Source organism: Pseudonaja textilis, chromosome 5 (assembly GCF_049901715.1).
Source record: "Pseudonaja textilis isolate UNSWEBS1 chromosome 5, rPseTex1.2, whole genome shotgun sequence".
Lineage (NCBI taxonomy): Eukaryota > Metazoa > Chordata > Lepidosauria > Squamata > Elapidae > Pseudonaja > Pseudonaja textilis.
Window position 1 is genome coordinate 16,517,535 of NC_141994.1, and position 20,964 is coordinate 16,538,498.

At 41.4% G+C, this 20,964-nt stretch overlaps 1 protein-coding gene across 2 annotated transcripts in view; it reads right to left on the reverse strand.

Annotated features, from left to right (window-relative positions):
• Positions 1-1,480: 1,480 nt before the first annotated feature.
• EFCAB6 (EF-hand calcium binding domain 6) overlaps positions 1,481-20,964 on the reverse strand; it is a 121,583-nt gene continuing 102,099 nt past the window's right edge. Inside the window, exons 26-31 of one of the 2 annotated variants that reach the window (XM_087934183.1) lie at positions 18,236-18,439; positions 14,615-14,821; positions 13,202-13,379; positions 10,938-11,122; positions 9,763-9,912; positions 1,481-7,191 (exon numbers count right to left, since the gene is read on the reverse strand). In XM_087934183.1, the coding sequence (XP_087790309.1) occupies positions 7,069-7,191; positions 9,763-9,912; positions 10,938-11,122; positions 13,202-13,379; positions 14,615-14,821; positions 18,236-18,439 (1,047 nt within the window). In that variant the 3' untranslated portion in view covers positions 1,481-7,068. The remainder of the gene's footprint in view (positions 7,192-9,762; positions 9,913-10,937; positions 11,123-13,201; positions 13,380-14,614; positions 14,822-18,235; positions 18,440-20,964) is intronic. The other variant, XM_087934184.1, reaches the window with a different exon arrangement.

The following is a 20,964-nucleotide window of genomic DNA, read 5'->3' on the forward strand; positions in this document are numbered from 1 at the left end:
GTTCCAAGAGGTTGATCTAAGGCAGGGGTTGGCAACCCACGACTCTGGAGCCGCATGCGGCTCTTTCATCCATCTGCTGTGGTTCCCTGTTGCTGGTTGGTAAAAGGAAAAAGGACACTCAATGGTGGTAGAACCAGATTTCGGTTGGTTCCAGAATTGAACGGATGGGGGGGGGTGTTTCCGGTTAGGACTTTTGTGGCTATTGGGTGTTTTAAGGTTGCCAACCCCTGACCTAAGGCCAGTCAATTTGCCTAAGAGAGAGGGCAAGGGCTATATCCCCAAAGGCCTATAGAGAAGAAGGTGGCGGATTGCAGCTTAAATAAAAGAAATTCAAGAAAGAATCTCATTGGGAGTTTCTGCCTGGTGGGACGAGAATTGGAAGGGATGGGGACAAGGCTAAGGGGGCACCTGATGCTAAGAGTTGTATCTCCTTCCCTTCTTGACATGTGCCATGACTGTTATTGACAGTATATCTGGGGTGTATTTTAGATGCACTATTACTTATGCAATAGTGCCTGTTCTCACTCCTGTTAATACTAGGATGAAAAGCCGACTTGGCTGGGAAGTTGAAGAAGCATCTTGCAAGAAGACAATAGTGGAGGGTCTTTCTGCTGACACCAAGAAAACAACACCAACCTCCCCGCTCCCATACACCCTACAGCCATCTAGGAAATCCCACAACCACACGGAAATACCAACAAAACAAAAAAATAAATCAGGGTGTCCACACAGGTTGACTTGACGGTTGTGTCTTCTGCACGGTCTGGAGTATGCCTTAATCTCCCGCGTGCAACTCAGTGGGTACTTCCTGCCAATGCCCCTGCAGTCTGAATTAATTGCCTTCCTCCTGCTCCCTTTTACAGCAGGTTTTTTTTTTTTTAAATAGAAGCAGTAAGGTTTGTTTTTATAGAGGGGAGGGGGGAAGAGAGGATTGCTTCTTTTATTCATCTGAGAGTTGTTGAGTCAAATCCTCCTGCCAGAAGCACTAATGAAAAACATGCTAGCATGGTGTTTCAAGAATTTGAGACAAGGATCTGAGATGCCTCTTCCCCCCACCCCACCCCACCCCCACCCCCACCCCCTACTCTTACAGCAGTTCAAGTTCTGAAGACAATTGGAGAGAAAGGAGGCAGCTTCGGGATCTTGACAATTGGGGATAAGTTAATGTAGCTGCAAGACATGCCATATGCAGAGCAGGGACTAGGGAAGTATGTGGCATGTGTTTTCTCTTTTCCAGCTGTTCTAATTATTGCATTTCTGGCAGAGGAGGGGGAGAGAAAAAAAATCTCTTTTTTTCAAAAAAAAATAATCTCATTATTAAAACTGTAAAAGAAGGGCTTAATTTTCTTCTCCACAATAGCTTTAAATAGGGGGGGAAAGGGAACAACCAAATATGGCTCTGCTCTTAATTGCGAAAAAAAAGTAAAAGAAAAAAATGCCCCACCAACTTTGGAATACTTATTGCTTTATTGGCATTATGTAATCTCAGAACCTGGAACAAGCATCCTGTAGTTAAAGTGCAGCATTTTCAGAGACCAAAGGATATTAGACATTCTAGGATCAGAAATAACTTGAGAGCTGTTTTCAAGCGGGGATTAAATATAAAAGGTTACAAGGATTCTAAAAGCTTTTATTAATGTTCAGAATTCTAATTAACTTACACAAGGCTGTATACAACGATCTGCCATGCCTGGCATTTCATTTTCCTATTTCTACAGGTACAATTTTCCAAGACAAGAGTCCTGCTGGAAGACTTCTTGGGCCATAACCCAAAGGTGCTTTTATCAAGAGGCAACTGGATTTTCTGGTTTTTCTTTGAAGAAGTTTTGCTTCTCATCCAAGGAAGCTTCTTCAGCTCTCAGAGCAGAAAGAAAGAAAAAAAAAACCCAATAAGTTCAGTTGCTTCTTGAAAAATAACCTTTGGGACATGACTGAAAATCTCCATAGACATTCTTAGTTATAAGTGCTAAACTAACCAATGCAGTATGCAACCTTCATGCGCTCTTTTATCTCCAGCAGTGGCTGCTCTGTTAACAATTTAAAGTCACTGCATAGGTGAAAAACATATTCCTGACAAGTCTGATGAATTTTCACAAACTACTATACAAAAAGAAATTTAATACCGTGTTAGATGCAATCACACTTTTGAAATAAATGTCTGGCTGCCTGCTACGATGACGTGGAATCATGAAGAAACTTACAGTATCTGATTATTTTATTATGTCCGTGGACATTAAATGCCTATCTTGGAAGTGCAGAAGCACCTCTGCTGCACTTATAGAAAAACAGCACTTTTGGATGCTCTGAATGTCTCAAATACAGATTTCTTTTTTTAAAAAAACCCAATGATTTGAGAACTTATAAAACTACTATCAGACAAATTCATGTCCAAAAACCCAGGCTCTATTTGCTCCCCTCCACTAATAACCCCTAAGGCTGAGAGTTTTATGGGATAATAAATATTAAATTATTTCATAGCAATATGGCCTGTAGAAAGTTTGCACCTAGCCTTCTCCTAGAAGAATGAAATATTCTAGGACAGCAGTCACCAAACGGTGAGCCACGAGAAAATGTTGGTGAGCTTCAGAGAAATCTCACCCCCAGAGCACCCCCACAAAGCAATTAAATCCAGGCTGCGGAGAAACACAAGGCTGCGCTGCCCACATGGTCCACAGGAAATCTCCCCACTCACTCACTCCTTATCCGGCAAACTTGCCTGCTAAATTGCTATTTTTCCTTTTTCCAACCATCAGGTGTTCTGCTGTGCTGGGAGATTTAGATTAGCTAGAAAGCAGGAAATGGTTGGATTTCTTGCTTTCTAGTCTTTAGATCTTCGACTCTGTTTTTAAGCATAGCCGAACCTCCCTTAGGACTGAAGGTTTTATTATTCAGTGCAGACTCACAGCAAGCAAATTTTATGTGACAGACTGAGCTAGCCGATGGCAGATAGATAGATCACTGAACGATTCTATGAGCAACTCAATCTGCCTGCCTGCTTTGCCTGATTTTGGGTAAAAGTTGTTCTTTTTTTAAATAAAAAATTCAATATTTACATACATGGTTTGTTGTGAGTTAATTTTGTGAGTTTACTTGCAAGCAAATTTTAAGTGACAGACTGAGCTAGCCAATGGCAGATAGATAAATCTCTGAATGAATCTGTGATTCTGTGAGCAACTCAATCTGCCTGCCTGCTTTGCTTGATTTTGGGTAAAAGTTGCTTTTTTTTAATAAAAAATTCAATATTTATATATATTTACATACAAGCCATGCCCAGCCAGTCACATTACCACCAAGCCACAGCCACAAATTAGGCAACGCCCACAGAACTGGTTAGTGGTCCCTGGGATTTAAAATTATGAGTTTGGTGGTCCCTGAGGTCCAAAAGGTTGGTGACCCCTATTCTAGGAAATATTAAAAAGGCAGAATATTATACCTCCCTGGATGAGAAAAGGAGAAACATGATTTTGGAGAGCAGCCCTCCCCTTTTTAAATAGCCCCAGAAAGATTGAGTCATCCTATCTACAAGACAAAAGGCCTTCAACTCCAGGGTGATAGGATTAGCCCTCACTCAAGATCCAAACCAGGACAAAGCCATTGAGCCATAATAGGAATTGCCCAACACCCTTTCAAAATATAAGCCTCTTCATTGCATCACCCAGCACAGTTCAACCAAGCTTATCTCAGACAAACTCCTAGGATTTGCACATGACCTCTACAGCAGCCAATAGGATACCTGCCCTTTCCACAGGAACAGGAAGCTCTAGGGCAAGGCCCAAGAGAGGGTATGAATATATCTCTCTCCACTCTATGTGTTCAGCTACCCAGAATCACACGTGCTTGGTGGTTCTGCTTCTCCATTAAACCATCCTTCCAAGCAGTCTCCATATTTTCAGTGTCTTTCTCCCCACTTGGAACTGAACCCAGATGGACATTTCTTCCAACAGGGCACTCAGATCTTGTAATTTGGAGTCTCACAAATAACTTTTATTACTTTACATTATCACATGGTCCTCTCCATGCTATAAAAATTCCAAGGGTAGTATAAAGCCCCGCACCCCCACCCTTTATAAAGCTGTGGCTTCTTCAACTCTGATGGTCATTTGTATACTACTCTAGCAATGATGCCATAAAGAAATGGGCAGAACCCACAGAACATTTTCAGTCAGTAGCATAATGCCAATACATATCAATGGAAAATCTTTCAACATAATTCTGCAAGTTTATACCCCCACTGCACACTCAGCAGTAGAGAGCATCAAAGACTTCCATGCTAAAATGTAGGAAACTTTCGAACAAACACACAAAAAGACATTATCTATATTATTAGATATTTCCGTGCAAAACTGGGAGAAATGGAAGAAACAGGGATCACAGGCAAGTTTGGCCTTGGTGAATGAAATGACAGAAAAACATCTGATTCAGTTAAGCACAATGAACATGTGGTTTGAATAACACAAGCGGAGATTATATACTAGGACTTCACCAACTGGAGAATATTGGAACCAAATCAAGTACACATTAGGTCAAAAGAAGAGTAAAAGTTCCATCCTCGCTGTGAAAACGTTCCCTGGTGCAGATTGTAGATCAGACCACGAACTATTAGCTGCCAAGGAAAAGTTCAGGTGTTGCAGTGTCAAATGACAACACAGGATTCAAAAATTTGAAGCCAAGAACAGATTTAAACATTTGGAAGAACTGCAACATCCAGCATGAATAACATCTAGAAGAGTAAAGTCATCATCCTCACAACTAAATGTAGATTAGTTAATTTTTAAATTAGTTAATTTTTTTCAAATTGCTACTTATGGCTGTGAAACTTGGGCTCTGAAGAAGGCAGATAGGAGAAGGGTAGACACCTTTGAACTGTGGTGCTGGAGGTGACTATTAAAACCGCATGGATTGCAAATATAACAAAGAAGTCCAAGACCAAACCTCGCAAAAAATATCACTTGAAGGTAAGATCACCAAACAGAGGCTGTCATACTTTGGTCATGTCTGACTCATTCAATAAGTCAATCAACATCTTCTTTTAATGACCCCTTGTGGGAGGAGTCTGGGTAACTGAATGGAGATAGCAGTGTTTTAATGGCCAGATGCCCTTCCTATCACCAATGCAGAGTTTTCTCAATGTATCTGATATATATAGCAGATATATTCTCAATGTATCCAGAGAAATAGTAATAGCACTTACATGTATATACCGCTTCATAGTGCTTTATAGCCCTCTCTAAGTGGTTTTACAGAGTCAGTATATATTGCCCCCAATGATTTTGTCTCATTTTACCCACCTCGGAAGGATGGAAGGCTAAGTCAACCTTGAGCCTGGTGGGATTTGAACTGCCAAATTGCAGGCAGCCGACAGTCAGCAGAAGTAGCCTGCAGTACTGCACTCTAACCACTGTGCCACCGAGGCTCATATCTGCCTCTACCTAGAATCAAACTCACAACCTCCTGATTGTGAAGCGAGAGCTCCACCTCTAGGCCACCTCACCACTCCCAGTCAATCACACTGAAAGTTATCAGCGGAAAAAGGAGAATGGGTCATTCTAGTACCTGTTGGTTGGATACTACAGTATAAGGGATGACACCAGGATGATTATGGCAGATCTGTAGGAAGTGGTGCAAGACAGAAAGGCAAGGACAGTGCTGATCCACAGAGTGGCCAAGGGTCAGACACAACTGAAGGTTGACAATGATGAGTATAAAGGAGGATGACCCGAAGGTCAGTTGTTAGCGTCTCACACAGGTCAACTTGAAGAAAAGACATTTTATTCTGGGAAAATTCAAGAGAATTGTTGAATGCTATCCACCCTCCACAAGCTGCAGTTCGATCCCTGCATTTGCAACATGCTGGAAAATAGCCAAAGACCTTGGTGTCATTAGCATATATCAAAAGAGTCAAGATGGCAGCCCTGATAATGGGATTGAACCTCCAATTGGCTTTGATGCGCATCCTGTCAACTCAAAAATATTTCTCTGGTCTTTTAGAGACCACCAGCAGAAAGGGAGTGGGGGAAGTAGCGCATTCCTTAAATGTTTTCATAGATAATTGCTAGGCGGCCGAAGCTTCTGGCACGCAAGATTATTACTGGAGAGCATGATTGATGACTCTTGGCTATGGATGTGTCCCATTGGAGAGTATACATCTGGGGGGGAAGAAAAGAGTCAAGGGTGTGATGAACGATGTGTTTCAGAATCAGCTGCACCCAGGTAACGCTGGCATGTTCACTCCTAATAATTGATTTTTTAAATCTCTGAGAGATGTGACTAGAGACTCATGATTTGAATGGGGCCCTTGAATGGAGCCCTGACACATCCGTGTATTAAAAACGCAGAATTTTGGTGGCACCACACTAAATTTTTTTGACCGTTTGATATCCCTAGGGTCATCCCTGGTGGAGAAAGATGAGAGAGCATGGGGGGGGGGAAACAGAGGGTGGAGGAAAAGTTTCAGTTGGCCACCAAGTTCCTTCAAATTATTTCAGGCCAATGTGAGGCAAAGACACATCCCCCAAGGGAATGCATTATTCTAGCTCTGGAAATGTCATTTGGATACAGAAGGATTTTTTAAATTATGCTGGGCCCACTTTTAACAAACTTGACACGTCAAAACTAGGTTCAGATTGTATGCATAGACAATTTCCACAGGCTTATGCACAGCTATCACTTCTGTTGGATTCTGAGGTATCCAATTTCTGAATAATGGAGTATAACGTATTAATCAATTTAGAAAATTGAAGCAAACAAAATTGAGTACGGTGGCTTTTAAAATCTAAATTAACAGTTCCTGTTCTTAATAATCCTGTTTGTGTGGGTCTTGGAACTGTCACTGTAATTGTTTTCTGTTTTCACAGTTAAGTGATGTTGAGAAAATTAATAGCCTCAACCTAGTGAAAGCTGTCTTCACCAGACACTACTAGTTTCCATACTATCAGCTTTAGAAGATTGCTGATGAAGTGTTAACCAATAGCATGAATTTATACGGTTTTATTAACTTCAAAATTAATAAATTTTGCTAACGATTCTTCAAGTTGAAGGGTGATTTCCCTTCACTCCCCTTTTTTTTTCTTATTGCAGGAATGCTCTGAGGAATTCATTGTAGGAGATTTTGGAAGTTAAGTTTTTGTCATAATATTCCAAAATGTGAAAAAATTCCTCTTCGGAGAGATTGATTCCATATTTTCGTAGCACCTGCAGAAGAGATAGAAACAGGATATAGATCTAATCTTTATTTACCATCCAGAAAATTTTGTAGCAGAGAATCAAAGTGGAACACTATTTGTTTAAGCACAACCAATTCAGAACATTTGATATAATTTCCACTCGGGAGACAACTTGGCTTTATGGTTGCTGTTCTGATCAGAGAACCAGCTAATTTGGTAATTAGGCCAACATGGGGTATCACAATTCAATGACTCTGACAACTCATGTCTCAGTGATGGATTAAAATGGGTTTTCCTTGGAAATGATAGCTTTCTTAAACAAAAGCACGACTAAGACAGCAATGGCCAGAATTTGTCAGCCAATCACATCCCAGGCAGATTTCCCAAACATTGCAAGCTACACTTCCATTTTTCAATCCCAAATCCACCTCTACTTCCCCAAGAAGGAATCTAAACTGCTATATTAAGATAGGCATTTTCTTTTTGGTTTAAATTAAAGGCAGTCCTCGAGTTACGACTGTAATTGAGCCTGCTATTATGGTCATAAGTTATGGCGATTGTTAAGCAGGTCATCACATGATCATATCTGATTTTATGATATGTTATTTTGCGCCCAGTTAAGTAAATACGGAATTGTAAAACGAATGCCATGGTTCTGAAGCCAATCCATTGTTCACTATGGGGCATTTTTTGCTGGAAACAAAGTAAAATGGCAAAAAAAAATTGTTGTAAATCACAGTCACATAGCAGTGGGACACTGCTAACAGCAGCTAGTTGCTGAACGTCTAAAATGAGTCAAGGGACTGGGGGAGGCATCTAAATTTCAAATGCAGGTAAGTGATAAGTAGCTTTATTTATTTATTTGTCAATTGCTTACAAGATATAAGTAAAAACACAGTTATGAATACATGGATACATATAAGAAAAATAAATAAAAAATAAAAGAAACAATAGGACAGGGACGGTAGGCACATTAGTGCGCTTATGCACGTCCCCTACAGACCTCTAAGGAAAGGGGTGAGGTCAATAGTAGACAGTCTAAGGTTAAAGATTTTGGGGTTTGGGGAAGAAACCACAGAGTCAGGTAGAGTATTCCAGACATTGACCACTCTCTTGCTGAAGTCGTATTTCCTGCAATCAAGTTTGGTGCGATTAACCTTGACTTTGTATCTATTGTTTGCTCTTGTGTTGTCGCTTTTACAGGGTCCATCATAACGTCAAACAGTTGCTAAGTGAACAGTCACAAGTTGAAGACTACCTGTAGTATTTAAATAATATGGTCCAGTTTAGTGCTGGACTATTATTTAAAAAATTGTGCTCTGGAACGTCTGTTAGGATGACTGAAGCTGCTAACGAGGCAGAGAAAAACTGAGAAGGCTTCTATGCAAGCCACACCCACCCACGTCCCAATTGCTCTGGGAGACCAACCTTCACAGCGATTAAACATACAAACACAGAGCAGAGAAATTAAGTGGCAGCTTCTCTCTATTTTCCTTAAATCCCACAAATGTAAAACTGCAACATTTATTTAGTAACGAATAGAAATGTTGGCATCACCCATCTGCCCTTAGCAGAAGATACAAACCAGGTCAAAAACAAAGAACCTAAGAGCTGAATAGGATGACCATTAGTTATTGAATGAAGGCAGTTTTTTTAAAAAATGGGATTTGGGTAGAATATTATCAAACATGGAAAGTGGTTGGATAAAAGGGATGGAAAATAAGAATGGAATTTGTATTATTAAGCAAAATAAGTACCCAGACACACGATGTTTATTAAGCACTAAGAAATGTAATTAATAGAAAAATAATAAAATTTATTTTTTCAAAAAGGGATTTGGGTGAGTTACTTCTAGCTGTGTCAGTTACAGGAGTTGATTCTTATACGTTTATCTCAATGTTTTCATATCAGAAAAGACAATGGAAAACTATTTTCACATTGTTGTCAAGAAAATGTACGAGGACATGGCTTAAGAGTGGAACTTGACTTGAGGGAGCCTTTGTCTTTCTATATTTACACCATAAATTGGTCCCAACGTCCCTCCTGTGGTTGGTGTAGCAAAGCTATAACAAAGTAAACAGTAGTTTTTAAACATCTAATTAAAGCCACCAATTAAACCAAGAAACCAATCAGAGTAAGCAGTTAAATATCAAGACAACCATGAGATATTAGTGCCTTCACACAACTTACGTAAAATATAACTTCAAATGCCACACACCCCAAAAAATCCCTCTCCTTGGGACGAAAAGCTTTCCGTGGAAAAGTGCCTTTGTAACCCACTGCTCAAATCTTGCAACTAATGTGTGCAGGGAGTTTGTAAATGGCAATTGCCTCCAATGCCTGTTTCACTTGGAAGCTAGAACATAAACACAAGTGAAGGTGTTAAAATTGGCATTTAGTCTCGGCAGGTGATTGGAAGTGAAACAGGTCTGGGCTTGCAAGGGAGACACCAGTGAATGCCAGGGTAGTAGACTAGTCTGGGCAAAACAGCTGCAGAAGAAAAGGAATACCATTCCATAGAATTCCCACGTAACTTCATGGATATGCCTGTGAAGTCGTCAACTCTGCACAGAGGAAGCTGTAGCAATAAACACACTACCTGTCGGAAATCTTGGATGCTGAGAAGGCCGGTCCCATTTTCATCATAGAACTTAAAGGTCCGCCTCATTGGCCGCCAGCAGTGCAGGATCTGGGGTTGAATCCTCATCATTGCATTGAGAAAGGTAGGGGACTGAGGTCCAGGAATATTCTGGCAGAGATGTGGAAAAGTGTGATGACCCAGGGTGTGACACAAAGGCAACACAGTCAGATACGCAATAAGAGTCCTTTTATTATCTCCAAGTTTGCCCCCAATGTCCAGGTTACCTTCAGCTGGAGAAAAACTCTCCCAGAAACAGCCTTTGAAATTCAGTCCAAAATAAGGTACACACAAACTGTAACTTAAAATCCAAACAAACCAAGCAAGTAATTAGTTTGGCAAGGCAGGAGCAGGAATTTCAGACTTGAAAGCATGGCAAAACTCACAGAGTTGGGAAGATGCCAGGAACACAGATAAGCCTCGACGATACAAGATAAACTCACATTTGCTCCCAACAGCTTGCTGTGCGCAGCTTCCCTTTTTAAACACTGTGTTCCCAGCTGCAGCTAATGAAGGGAATCAGGGCCCTTTCCTCCCCCATAAGCCGTGCAACTCCCTTCTCTGCTCCTCCCTGCATGCCCTAGGATGAAGAGGGGGTGAGCCTGGGTCTTTCTCTGAATTTCCTCTCCCCTGCTCTGCTCAGCTGGATTTTGCCCTTTCCCAGTTTCTTCCACAGCCAACGGAGCCACAATCCCACTCCCTGTCAGCTGTTCGGCTTCCTCCTCTGAGTCAAATGCCGAGAGGAGCATGACAAAAAGTCAGTGATTGATCCGCTTTCATTGGATAGATCAGCGTTTCTCCACACGTAGCAATTTGAGGATGGGTGGTGGACTGTTTCTTCCAACTAACACATTTTATTGAATGGCAGGGGTATTTGTAAACTGCAGGTCATTGCATCTTCATGCATATGACATTTGTGTGCATATATGGGTTAGTTGCCTACATGGGTCCATTTCAGTTTTGCAGTTATAATTCTCCTGTGGATATCTTTCTTAAATTGCAATCAGGATTGGGTCTGGGTTGGTGCGAACAGCTGTACTACTTAGGGAGATGAAAGATGTGTAACTGGGGAAAACAAGCATCCCACACACCCCTTTTAGCATAGAAGTTCCCCCTTTCACCATGGGGTGCTTTACCTGGACTCGTGAGTTTTGGATCAGAAGTCTCTGCAGGGGAGGCACTTCCTGTTGTTTAAACAGCAGCACACAGCTTTGAAGGAAGTCACAGTATGCAAACTTGCCTACACTCTTAAAATCATATTTTGTTATCAGCTGCTGAATTTCTTCTTTGGTTAAATTCAAATGAAATTTCTCCATTATACCTGTAGGGACCAAGGTCGCAAGATAAAACCAACTGAACGGATTCAAACCTGCACCTGGAAGTGATAGATTGGATCTCTTGTGCTGAAATGTGTTGAAATACACAATTCACATGTCCTGTGTTGAAATACACTCAGCTGAATTGGACAATCCTCTCGAGCGTTGTATGTCCACCTTAGCAGCTTTAAGATGTGTGGGGTTCAACTCCCAAGATTCCTGCGAGTTGAGGTCATACATCTTAAAAGTTGCCAAAGTTGAGAAGCACTGGTCTTGAGAATTAGAATATTAATCAACCGTATCACCTAAATACATCCTTAATTTGGACTCTCTGCATTAGATAATTGGCAGGTAACTTCCTGAACTGGTTATGTCTGTAGGGCATGATAAAAAAAGCCACAGTTTTGCAGTCAACGGTCTCTCCCTCCCTCTCCCCGACTTCTCTCTGTGTATGTAATGCACATAAAAAGTGGAGCTTTGAACTCAGTACCTCAGTTGCCATCCTGACTTTGTCCACTCCTTGCAGACGTTGATGGAAATATTCCAGGAATTATGAAGGGACACCTAACTACAAATCGGTGCACTAAAGCTTATTTGTATGCATGAATTGTGCTATTTGCAGTTATGTGGATGAAAAAGAACATGGAAGCTACTTGGGGAAAAAAATCCAATCATTTTTGTTTGATATGGTCAAGAGGAACTGGTTTGGTGCTCACATATTGAATATACTTTCCAGAGACAGACTGATAGAGGTCAATCTGGGCCTGATGCTGGTAGCTATGTGTCTTTCTTATCCCTGGAGATTGTATTGGTTTGATTTCACATGAAAAGACAACCACATGGAGAAAAGATAAACTAGGCTAAAAAGAATCAGGATTATCAACCACTGGGAAATTGGGGATAATTTAAAAATTAGACTACACCTGATGCACTCAAAATGATAGCGATTTTTAAAAAATCTTTTTTTCCTTTTGTTTCTGTGGGTAGGATTCAGTGAGCAGCGTGATAGGAAGATTGACAGTAGCAAAAAGAGTAATATATCTCTATTAAAATTCCAAGCCTGCTCCTAAGTGGAATAATTGATCAATCAAAGAACTCAGGAGGCTTCAGAATTATGAGAAGAACCAACACACCACTCCTTTGGTGCCCATTAATCTCCATGCCACATCTAATTTTAATTAAAACACTTTTAATTAAAAGATAATTAAAGAACTTTGCTTATTTCCAAGGCTGCTTATTGTCCCACATGGACGCATGCATTTTTGGAAACAAACAGTGGGGTGTGGCTGGTGCCTAGATGCCTAGGTAAAAGGAAATAGACTGGGATAAACACTGGTGAGTGGGGAGCAGCCTAATGCAATTTTTTTTTAATGTGCAAGGCAACATCATGGCTGCCATCTTGATTTTTTTGACCCCAATGTGTGGGTGCCCCTGATAGCAGCCTTTTGGTGAGAATGTCCAAGACCACCACTATAAAGCCTTAGCAAGACCATACCTGGAACACTGCATCCAGTTTTGGTCACCACACTATTAAAAAAGATGTTGAGACTCTAGAAAGAGTGCAGAAAAGAATAACCAAGATGATTAGGGGACTGGAGACCAAAACATATGAAGAACGGTTGCAAGAACTGGCATGGCTAGTCTAGGGAAGAGAAGAACCGGGGGAGACAGGATAGCAAGTCTTCCAATATTTGTGGGGCTGTCACAGAGAGGAGGAAGGGGTCAAGCTATTTTCCAAGGCACCTGGAGGCCAGACAAGGAATAATGGATGGAAACTGAACAAGGAGAGATTTAACCTGGAAATAAGGAGAAACTTTCTGACTGTGAGAACAATCAACCAATGGAACAGAAGTTGCCTTCAGAAGTTGTGAGAGCTTCGTCACTGGAAGCTTTCAAGAAGAGATCGGACTGCCATCTGTCAGAAATAGTGTAGGGTCTCCTGGGCAGGGAGGTTGGACTAGATGACCTATAAGGTCCCTTCCAATTCTGTTATCCTGTTACCTGCCTACAAGCAAAGCAGCCACATTTGGCTTCCACTTTCAAATTCTAAAAGCTGAAGGAGATAATTTAAAAAGACAACCAACCTAAAATATCTTCTACTGAGATTTCTCCTGAGCGCTCCACATCCTTCTCTCTGCATTCTTTCAGGATTTCTTTCCAACAGTGTTGAACATTTTTCCGAATTTTACTTTCAATTGGCTGGCAATTCAGAATAGGTGGAGAGGGAACACCTGCTGTGTAAGGTCTGCTGGCACCTGGGCCCTAAAGAGAGGACAAAGTTCTCAGCTTGCCATTCAGAGTTCAAGGGGATGAAATGTAACTGCTTTCTAAATCTGTGGTGTAATAAAATTGAGGATAGTGATTGGAAATTTTCTTTTTATTTGAAAATCACAATGATTACAGATAGACCTCACTTAACCATCATAATTAGGACTGGCACTCCAATGCTAGGCAACACAGTTGTTATGTGAAGCCTCACATGACTGCAACAGTGTTATGACACCACTTCCACTGTTGAGTGAATTGTGGCAGTCATTAAGTGAGACGTCACATGACCATGACTTGCAATTTTTCTGCCATTAACTCTGCTTCTCAGATGTGGTGGTGAACCATGCAAATGACAATCATGTGACTGTGGGAGCAACGGAACAGTCATAAATATGAGGACCAGTTGTAAAGTTATTTTTTGGAGTGCTAATAAACCTGGAGTTCAGTGGTGGGATTCAAATTTTTTATGACTGGTTCTGTAGGCATGGCTTGGTGGGCGTGGCAGCAGAAGGATATTGTAAAATCTCCAGTCAGAGGCGGTATTTGCTGGTTCTCTGAATCACTCAAAATTTCTGCTACTGGCTCTCCAGAACCAGTCAGAACCTCCTGAATATCACTTCTGCTGGAGTTGGCAAATATTTGGATGAGAGAACTTGGAACAGGAACCTGGACTGCTGGGTAAATTGGATAGTAAATAAGTTAAAAAAAAAAACCAGGAAATGTCAGAATAAATCTGGACTCATGTGGTTACCAAGAAAATTAGATGGCTGTGTCCGAGAAATCACTGGGAATCGAACTCTACTCAAAGGAGATGTGACTTCACTATTTCTGAAGTTCTGACCTAAAATCTCTCATGTCTTTGCTAGCTGCCTTCTCAATTGTGAAAAGAAAATGGAATCATACCTTAAAACCTCAAGAAAGGAAGATAGCAATAGCACTTAGACTTATATACCACTTCACAATGCTTTATAGCCCTCTCTAAGCAGTTTACAGAGTCAGCACACTGCCTCCGACAATCTGGGTCCTCATTTTACTGACCTCAGAAGGATAGAAGGCTGAGTCAACCTTGAGACAGTGAGAATTGGACTGCTGGTGGTCAGCAGAATTAACCTACAATACTGCATTCTAACCACTGTGCCACCACGGCTCTTGGAGGGCATCCAAACTGCCAAAGAAAGCAAATGCTTTAGTCTCGTTTCCAGATCAGAAGAAGGACATGACATACTCACCTTCTTTGGAGATTGAGGTTGGGTTGCTGTTTTGGGTCTTAAAGGAACCCGCGATTCAGGTTCAGCAACCAAGGGTGGTTTGGTGGGATTCTCAACATTGGCCGTATCAGACATTCCTCCTCCTTCAGAGCTGAAATTCCTCAAAAAGCCAATATATTTCAATCTCCCACTCAGGTCAAGAGGTACTGTGTTCCAGAGATTTTCGAACTAGGCACACAGAAATAGATCTATTAGCATATATGAAGTCAGGCATTTGGCACATGATAGTAGAGGAGTGAAGCAAAAATTAATTTCTCAAGCAGATAATATAGGCCAACAAAACAAGGTTCCCCCAACCATCTGAGGTGGTAGAAAACTTCTCTGTGTTGAAGGAAATTCATCTTCAGTTAAGGGGTGTCCGTGAAATTTGGTAAAAGATGGCAAGATGGTGTATGTGGGTCCTGTCCTCTTTCTATTTGCACCAATTGTGTAGTTGCACCTGCCATCTTGACGTTTGGAGAGGATGCTCCATAGGAGGCACAGCCTTAAAAAATGGGATGGAGTAAAAAAAAAGAAAAGCCCTGAGTTCAGATGGACAGGGAATGGTCCTACAGCAGGCCAGTGGCAACTCTACCAGTTGCTGACTCCCTTAAGGGTAAATCAGAATTTTCATTCAAAAGGTTGCATTGTATTTTCAAATACAAACAGTGGTGGATTTCAAAGTAGTTTACCACTGGTTCGGTGGGGATGGCTTGGTGGGCATGCTTTGTGCCTGCTCACACACTTTGCACGCACACACGCACCAAACGCATGCTTTATGCACGCGCAGAGGCTGTCCTACTCACTTCCTGCCATCCTGCACGCTCTCTGTGTCTCCCACAGCTGACGTGCGGCACTCTGCTGTGCCGCGCAAAGCAGCTGTGCTTCAAAAGCGGGACATGAAGGTCAGTATGGGAGCCCAGGTGGGCTGGCCCAACAGCAGATCGCCTGAGAGAACCGGTCCAGCCTCAGCTGATCTTCGGTGCTAGCAGCTCAGCAGAACTGGGGCCGAACCGGTAGCATCTCACCCCTGATACAAAGCTTTGTTTTCCCACTTGGATCCAGTTTCAACCTGTCTCAGCAGCAGGTTGGCAACAAAATGGAGGTCCTGTTGCAAGGATATGCCCTTTACAAAGAAATAGCAAGATGGTCTGCAGATGAGGCCTAAAATTCTGAGGGAGTGGGAATATCTAATGAAAGTATGACAGATGAGGAGGGGAAAACACACCATATCTTTGTTGCTTCTTGGGGTTTGTTTGTTTTTTAACTCAAGAAAGAAGAAAGCCCCTCCAAGGATCTATAAATAAAGGGCCTCCAAGAGAAGATAGGAGCTTGCCTGGGGACTCAGTTGGTGAATTAGCTCAGTGGTTGAAATGTCCAAGATCCCAACCTTGAAGGCTTCAAGAGACAGGACATACAGTTGCAAGCTAAACTTCACCTCAGAGTTAAGCTTTGTTCTTAAGCAATCTTTCTGGCCAAGTAACCGGGCTATCTACAACGAATATAAGACTGCTGGAATAACGAATTCAGCCTGGCCATGCTGCCATTTCCTGTTTTCCCAGTTCCTAATCTGCTCAGCTTCTCGACTGCATCTTCCTGCTACCTCAATGTTTGTCCTGGGATGCCGCCTTGCTGCTTTTGAGACTTGATCCTCTGTGATATCAGACAAAAAAACTGAGCAAAACTGTTAAGACTGAAGGCCAGTTTTGTTCTTGCTGCTTAATTTTACATTCTGGAAGTGAGACAGTATGTGTCTGCAGAAAATCCTTTCATCTTTTACTGGTCTACCCTAATAGGATTCCTCTTTAAGTCCCTTTGGGAAAGAGAAAGAGGGAAAAACAGTGCTTGGGTTGGATCCAGAAATGGAATAAAAAGTTTGGTTGTTCCTTTGTTTTGGTTCTTGGATTGACTGTCTGAACAAGTGAAATGCTGGATCAGTGCAGGAAAGCCTAGGATCAAGGTATTAAGTCATCACCATGGATATGCACACATAGAAATTCAGTGCCAATTTCAATGGCTTGTTATTTCTCATACGGTTTACATTCCACGAAGGGTTAATGATTTGTTCTGGAGTTTGAACAGGCAAGTTAATTTTTTGTTTTTCTTTAATGTACATGCATGCTCCCGTCTACACACATACACACACTTTGCTCAACTTCCTGACATGCCACAGAATTAGACCTTAGAGAAAACTTCATCACCTCTAAGGCTTTGATTTGCATGTGGCAAGTTGCAGGAAAACATCAAAGACCACAAGTACATTTTGAATTTCCTTTTAACTTTCCCCCATTGGACACATGTCTACCATATTATAAATTATACAAAGCAAAGCACACTGCGCTACTTAGAGGACTTCAAAATGTTGTTGTTTTTTCAAGCATCAACTGAATATTATCATTGCTTTGAGTTCCGGGTTAACTATCAGTTGAAGGTTGCCAGCCTGGGAAATCTATCAACAGTGTAACAGACAAGATGAAGTGGAAAACTTCACACATATCCAGCAGAAGGTAGTTCTGAAGAAGTGTCAACAAAAGTGGACGAACTGGGGACTTGGCCTCAATCAGTTTCAGACTTTTTGAGTTCTTGGTATATTTAAGACTAGTTGACCTCTATTTAATTGAGTTCCAGTTATAATTTTCATACAGGGTGCCAGGATTCATTAACATGAAGCGAAAAAGGGCTGCTTTCTGAACAGGAGGTCTATTAACAAAGAAGGCTTCCTGAAGACCTTCTATCCATTGTCTGCTCTTGCCTCCTTCCTGTCAGCCTCCACTGGGCTTGAAGTGGATTATATTTCTGGCACATCTTAGTACCAGTTGTGATTCTTTCATTGGCTCATTCCTAGGCCAGAGATCCTGCAAAAGTAACAGCATCTCAACCCCCTTGGAATCAGGGGACCAAAAGCTCAGAACAATGACTGATAATAGGCCCACGTGAGATCCACCTTCTCTGGGTCAGGTTCTTCTTACAACAATAAGATCAAGAATCAAGAATCAGTTTTGCTCATAAAACCAGGGAGGAAGGGCCAGAAGGGCCTGACCTGAGATTTCCAGGATTATAAATAAAAATCTGAATAATAGAAAAGAGTGACCTTTTGGTGTAACCATAGAGTAAGAGATAATTTTGTAACTGTGCTTACATTTGCCTCAAAGGAAATTGGAAGCTTTCTTCTATTTATTTTTTTCTTTCAGTACATTTGTGCATTTGTACAATAATGATAATAATAATAATAAAGATTGTGTTGGTTTTTAGGTCCTTTGGAAAAGTGTTAATAAAAATGTATATAAAAAGAGTCGTATTTTTACACACATATGCTTAAACTGGCTATCAGTTTTAAGTAAGATAACTTTTTTTTTTGAATATGAAAGAATCTATGTTGTACCATTTCCACTCATCGCTTCTGTATTCGGTTGCATAAAAGCGATTCTCCTAGGCACTGAGAGAGGGGACGAAGGATTGGTGACCTAATGCATTATTTATACTTTGGACCAAATAAAGGAATCACTTGGCATGGCCATATCATATTTCCTGGGTGGAAATATTTTCTGTCTGGGAGAGAGAGAGGGAACGATTCCTAAAGAAATAAATTCTCACTTGGCTCACCTGTTCATCAGTTAGAAGCAAGAAACGGCGGTTACAGATATCTCTGAAGACCTCTTTAGACACCAGGTTTGTCTTTGTGCTATCTGCGTTTTTAAACTCCTGTTCAATGGCTTGAAAGCGGGCACCCACTACTTCCTGTATGCGGGCCAAAACCTCTTGATTGGATAGGTCCCGGCAAGCAAATCGAGTCTGCTCTCTTTCTGCCTGGTTAGAATGTATAAAAGAGAGTAATTTCAAAAGGATCCAGCGCCTCTCAAGGATCATGCAGGAATCCTGCCCCCAATAGCATCACCAAGGCCAGCTTGGATTCTGTGCACCATGCAATTTTGTTGAAGGTATATCAGGAAATGCCAGGGAAAAGGAGAAGAGGTCAAGAATAAGGGGCACACACCTTTATTTAAACTAGGAAGCAAGGTTATTATTTGCCTTAAAACATTTCCACCTTTTGAGCTAAGGAAAATTCTGGGTAATTAAACTCTGCAAATGTAATTTCACTCAGCCTTTCTCCAAGCTGGGTGAGGAAAAGATGGGGAAAGATTCATGATTTATGCTGGTTTAAGATCATAACAAACTTTGTTACTTACTTACTTGGATCCATGGTAAGGCCTATCCACGTAGGAGATTTAAAGGAGGGAATAATAGAAAGGAAGGAACTTGACCAAATGTTTAGAAAATTCCCAGAGACAGTCAAAAAAATAAAACAAGCTTACTACACAATTCTCACTTACATAATCGTACATGCGGGGAAACCTGCTGAATTTGGAAATAAAAAAAGAAGACTTGGTAGGAACACAACTGTTGTGGCCCATTTCAAGCACTAAATAAAATCTTCATACACATATAGTATGTGAACGCCCATGAATCTAATCCTATACGGGACCAAAGGTTTAGTCTTCTGAACTTTTAGACTTGTCTGGAGCCCATCCTCCGAGAATTTCTCTCCAGCAATATGTGTGCTTTCGATTACTCTGTGTGTAGTATTTATATGGTGCCTGTTGTGTGCAGCTTTTTAGAGACCTGCAATCTAATCCTATATGTGATGTTATTTGTACTAAATCCTGGGAAAGAGAAAGGCTTTACACTGAAGGGACTTGGACACTTTCAATGTATAGATCTGGGTACAAAATTTTCAGGAACCACGTATACCATGTCACTTATCGGATGGAAACAACAATGTTGTTGTATTATAACGTATCTTTGCTGCCCATGCTGAAGTTGAGACACATTGCTTTAAGTCCTTTGACATGAGCCAGGAGATGATGATTTTTGTTGTGATACACAACTCTTTGGAATACCTTTCCTCCCGGAAACCAAGACAGCACAGACTTTGCTACAATTTTGGCACCCACTGAAATTGTTCTTATTTGCCTCAGCATTTGAAGTCTGAACTGGGTTACTTAACTGCACCATCTATGCATCTTCTGTTTGCCTTTTATGTGTTTTAGAGCTTTATATTTTATTGGGATTTTAATTCCATATATTGCCCAAAGCTCTCTTGGTATATAGGTAGCATATATCTTCCATTCTATGACATGCATATAAAAGCAATTCCGTGGCTGAGGGAGACTCATCTCAAGATGGCTGACAATAAAGGTATGCAGTATACCTGTTGGGTCTAGACAAGCCAAGGAGCAAACCTGAGCCTTGGTTAAACTTCCTATGGGGCCTGTGTGTGTGTACACACACATAAAGAGGATTACAGTACTCTTTCAAATTATATCACATGGATAGTAAGGATGCCTCTTAGGAAAAGGTTCTCCAAAAGCTTCTTTCTCCAGTAATTGGAGTTTATCTGGCCTCTTGAAATCTTTATTTCGAACAAGTCTTACCTTCTGACTACCAGATCTGATTTATCCCCACACTGTTCCCTCTTTCAACTGCTCTGGAACTCTGGAAAGTGAATATTCTGTCAACTAGTTTAAAAGAGCTGGTTGGTAGACAACAGTTTGGGCTCTGTGAAGCCATGATATATGGCTAAAATGTGGAAGGGGGGAGGTCTTTGGAAAAAAGGCTGGGAGAACCCTCCAACCAGTGGTGGGATTCAGCCAGTTCACACCAGTTCGGGAGAACAGGCTGTTAACTTTCGGAGCAATTTAGTGAACTGGTTGTTGGAAGAAATTATTAGGGCAGAGAACTGGTTGTTAAATTATTTGAATCCCTCCCTCCAACCAACAAATCACTACTTTTTATTTCTTCCTTTCAATCGCGTTTGATTCTCGGAGACTGTCTGGAGTTTCTTGGCAATGCTTTTCGGAAATAGTTTGCTATATAATTGCCTCCTTCCTAGGGGCTGAGAGAAAGTCACTGGCTCAAGATTATCCAGATGGCTTTGTGCCTAAGGCAGGACTAGAACTCAGGACTACAACTCCCAGTTTGTAGTCTGATACCTTCACTATTATACTGTACCTGCTGTCTAAATCCAACAATTAACAGAGTCTTTTGGGAAATGGCGGACTCTTCTGCAGGGAAGAAGTTTAGCTGGATCCTGGATGGCCATAGATAGGGGAGGCTGAAATGCTGACCTTCTGCACAGGGTTGGACTGAAGCAGTGTGTCTTAAAGACTGGCCTAGCACACAGTTCCCCAACCTTTCTGGATTGGCAGACCAGAAATTTGGGGGGGTGGGGGAGAGCGGATCGTTTGGCGTGAGTGGCCGGCAACACACACACATACAGCTCCATTTGTGCAAGCGGCACCACACATGCCCGCCGTTCGCACAAATGGAGCGTG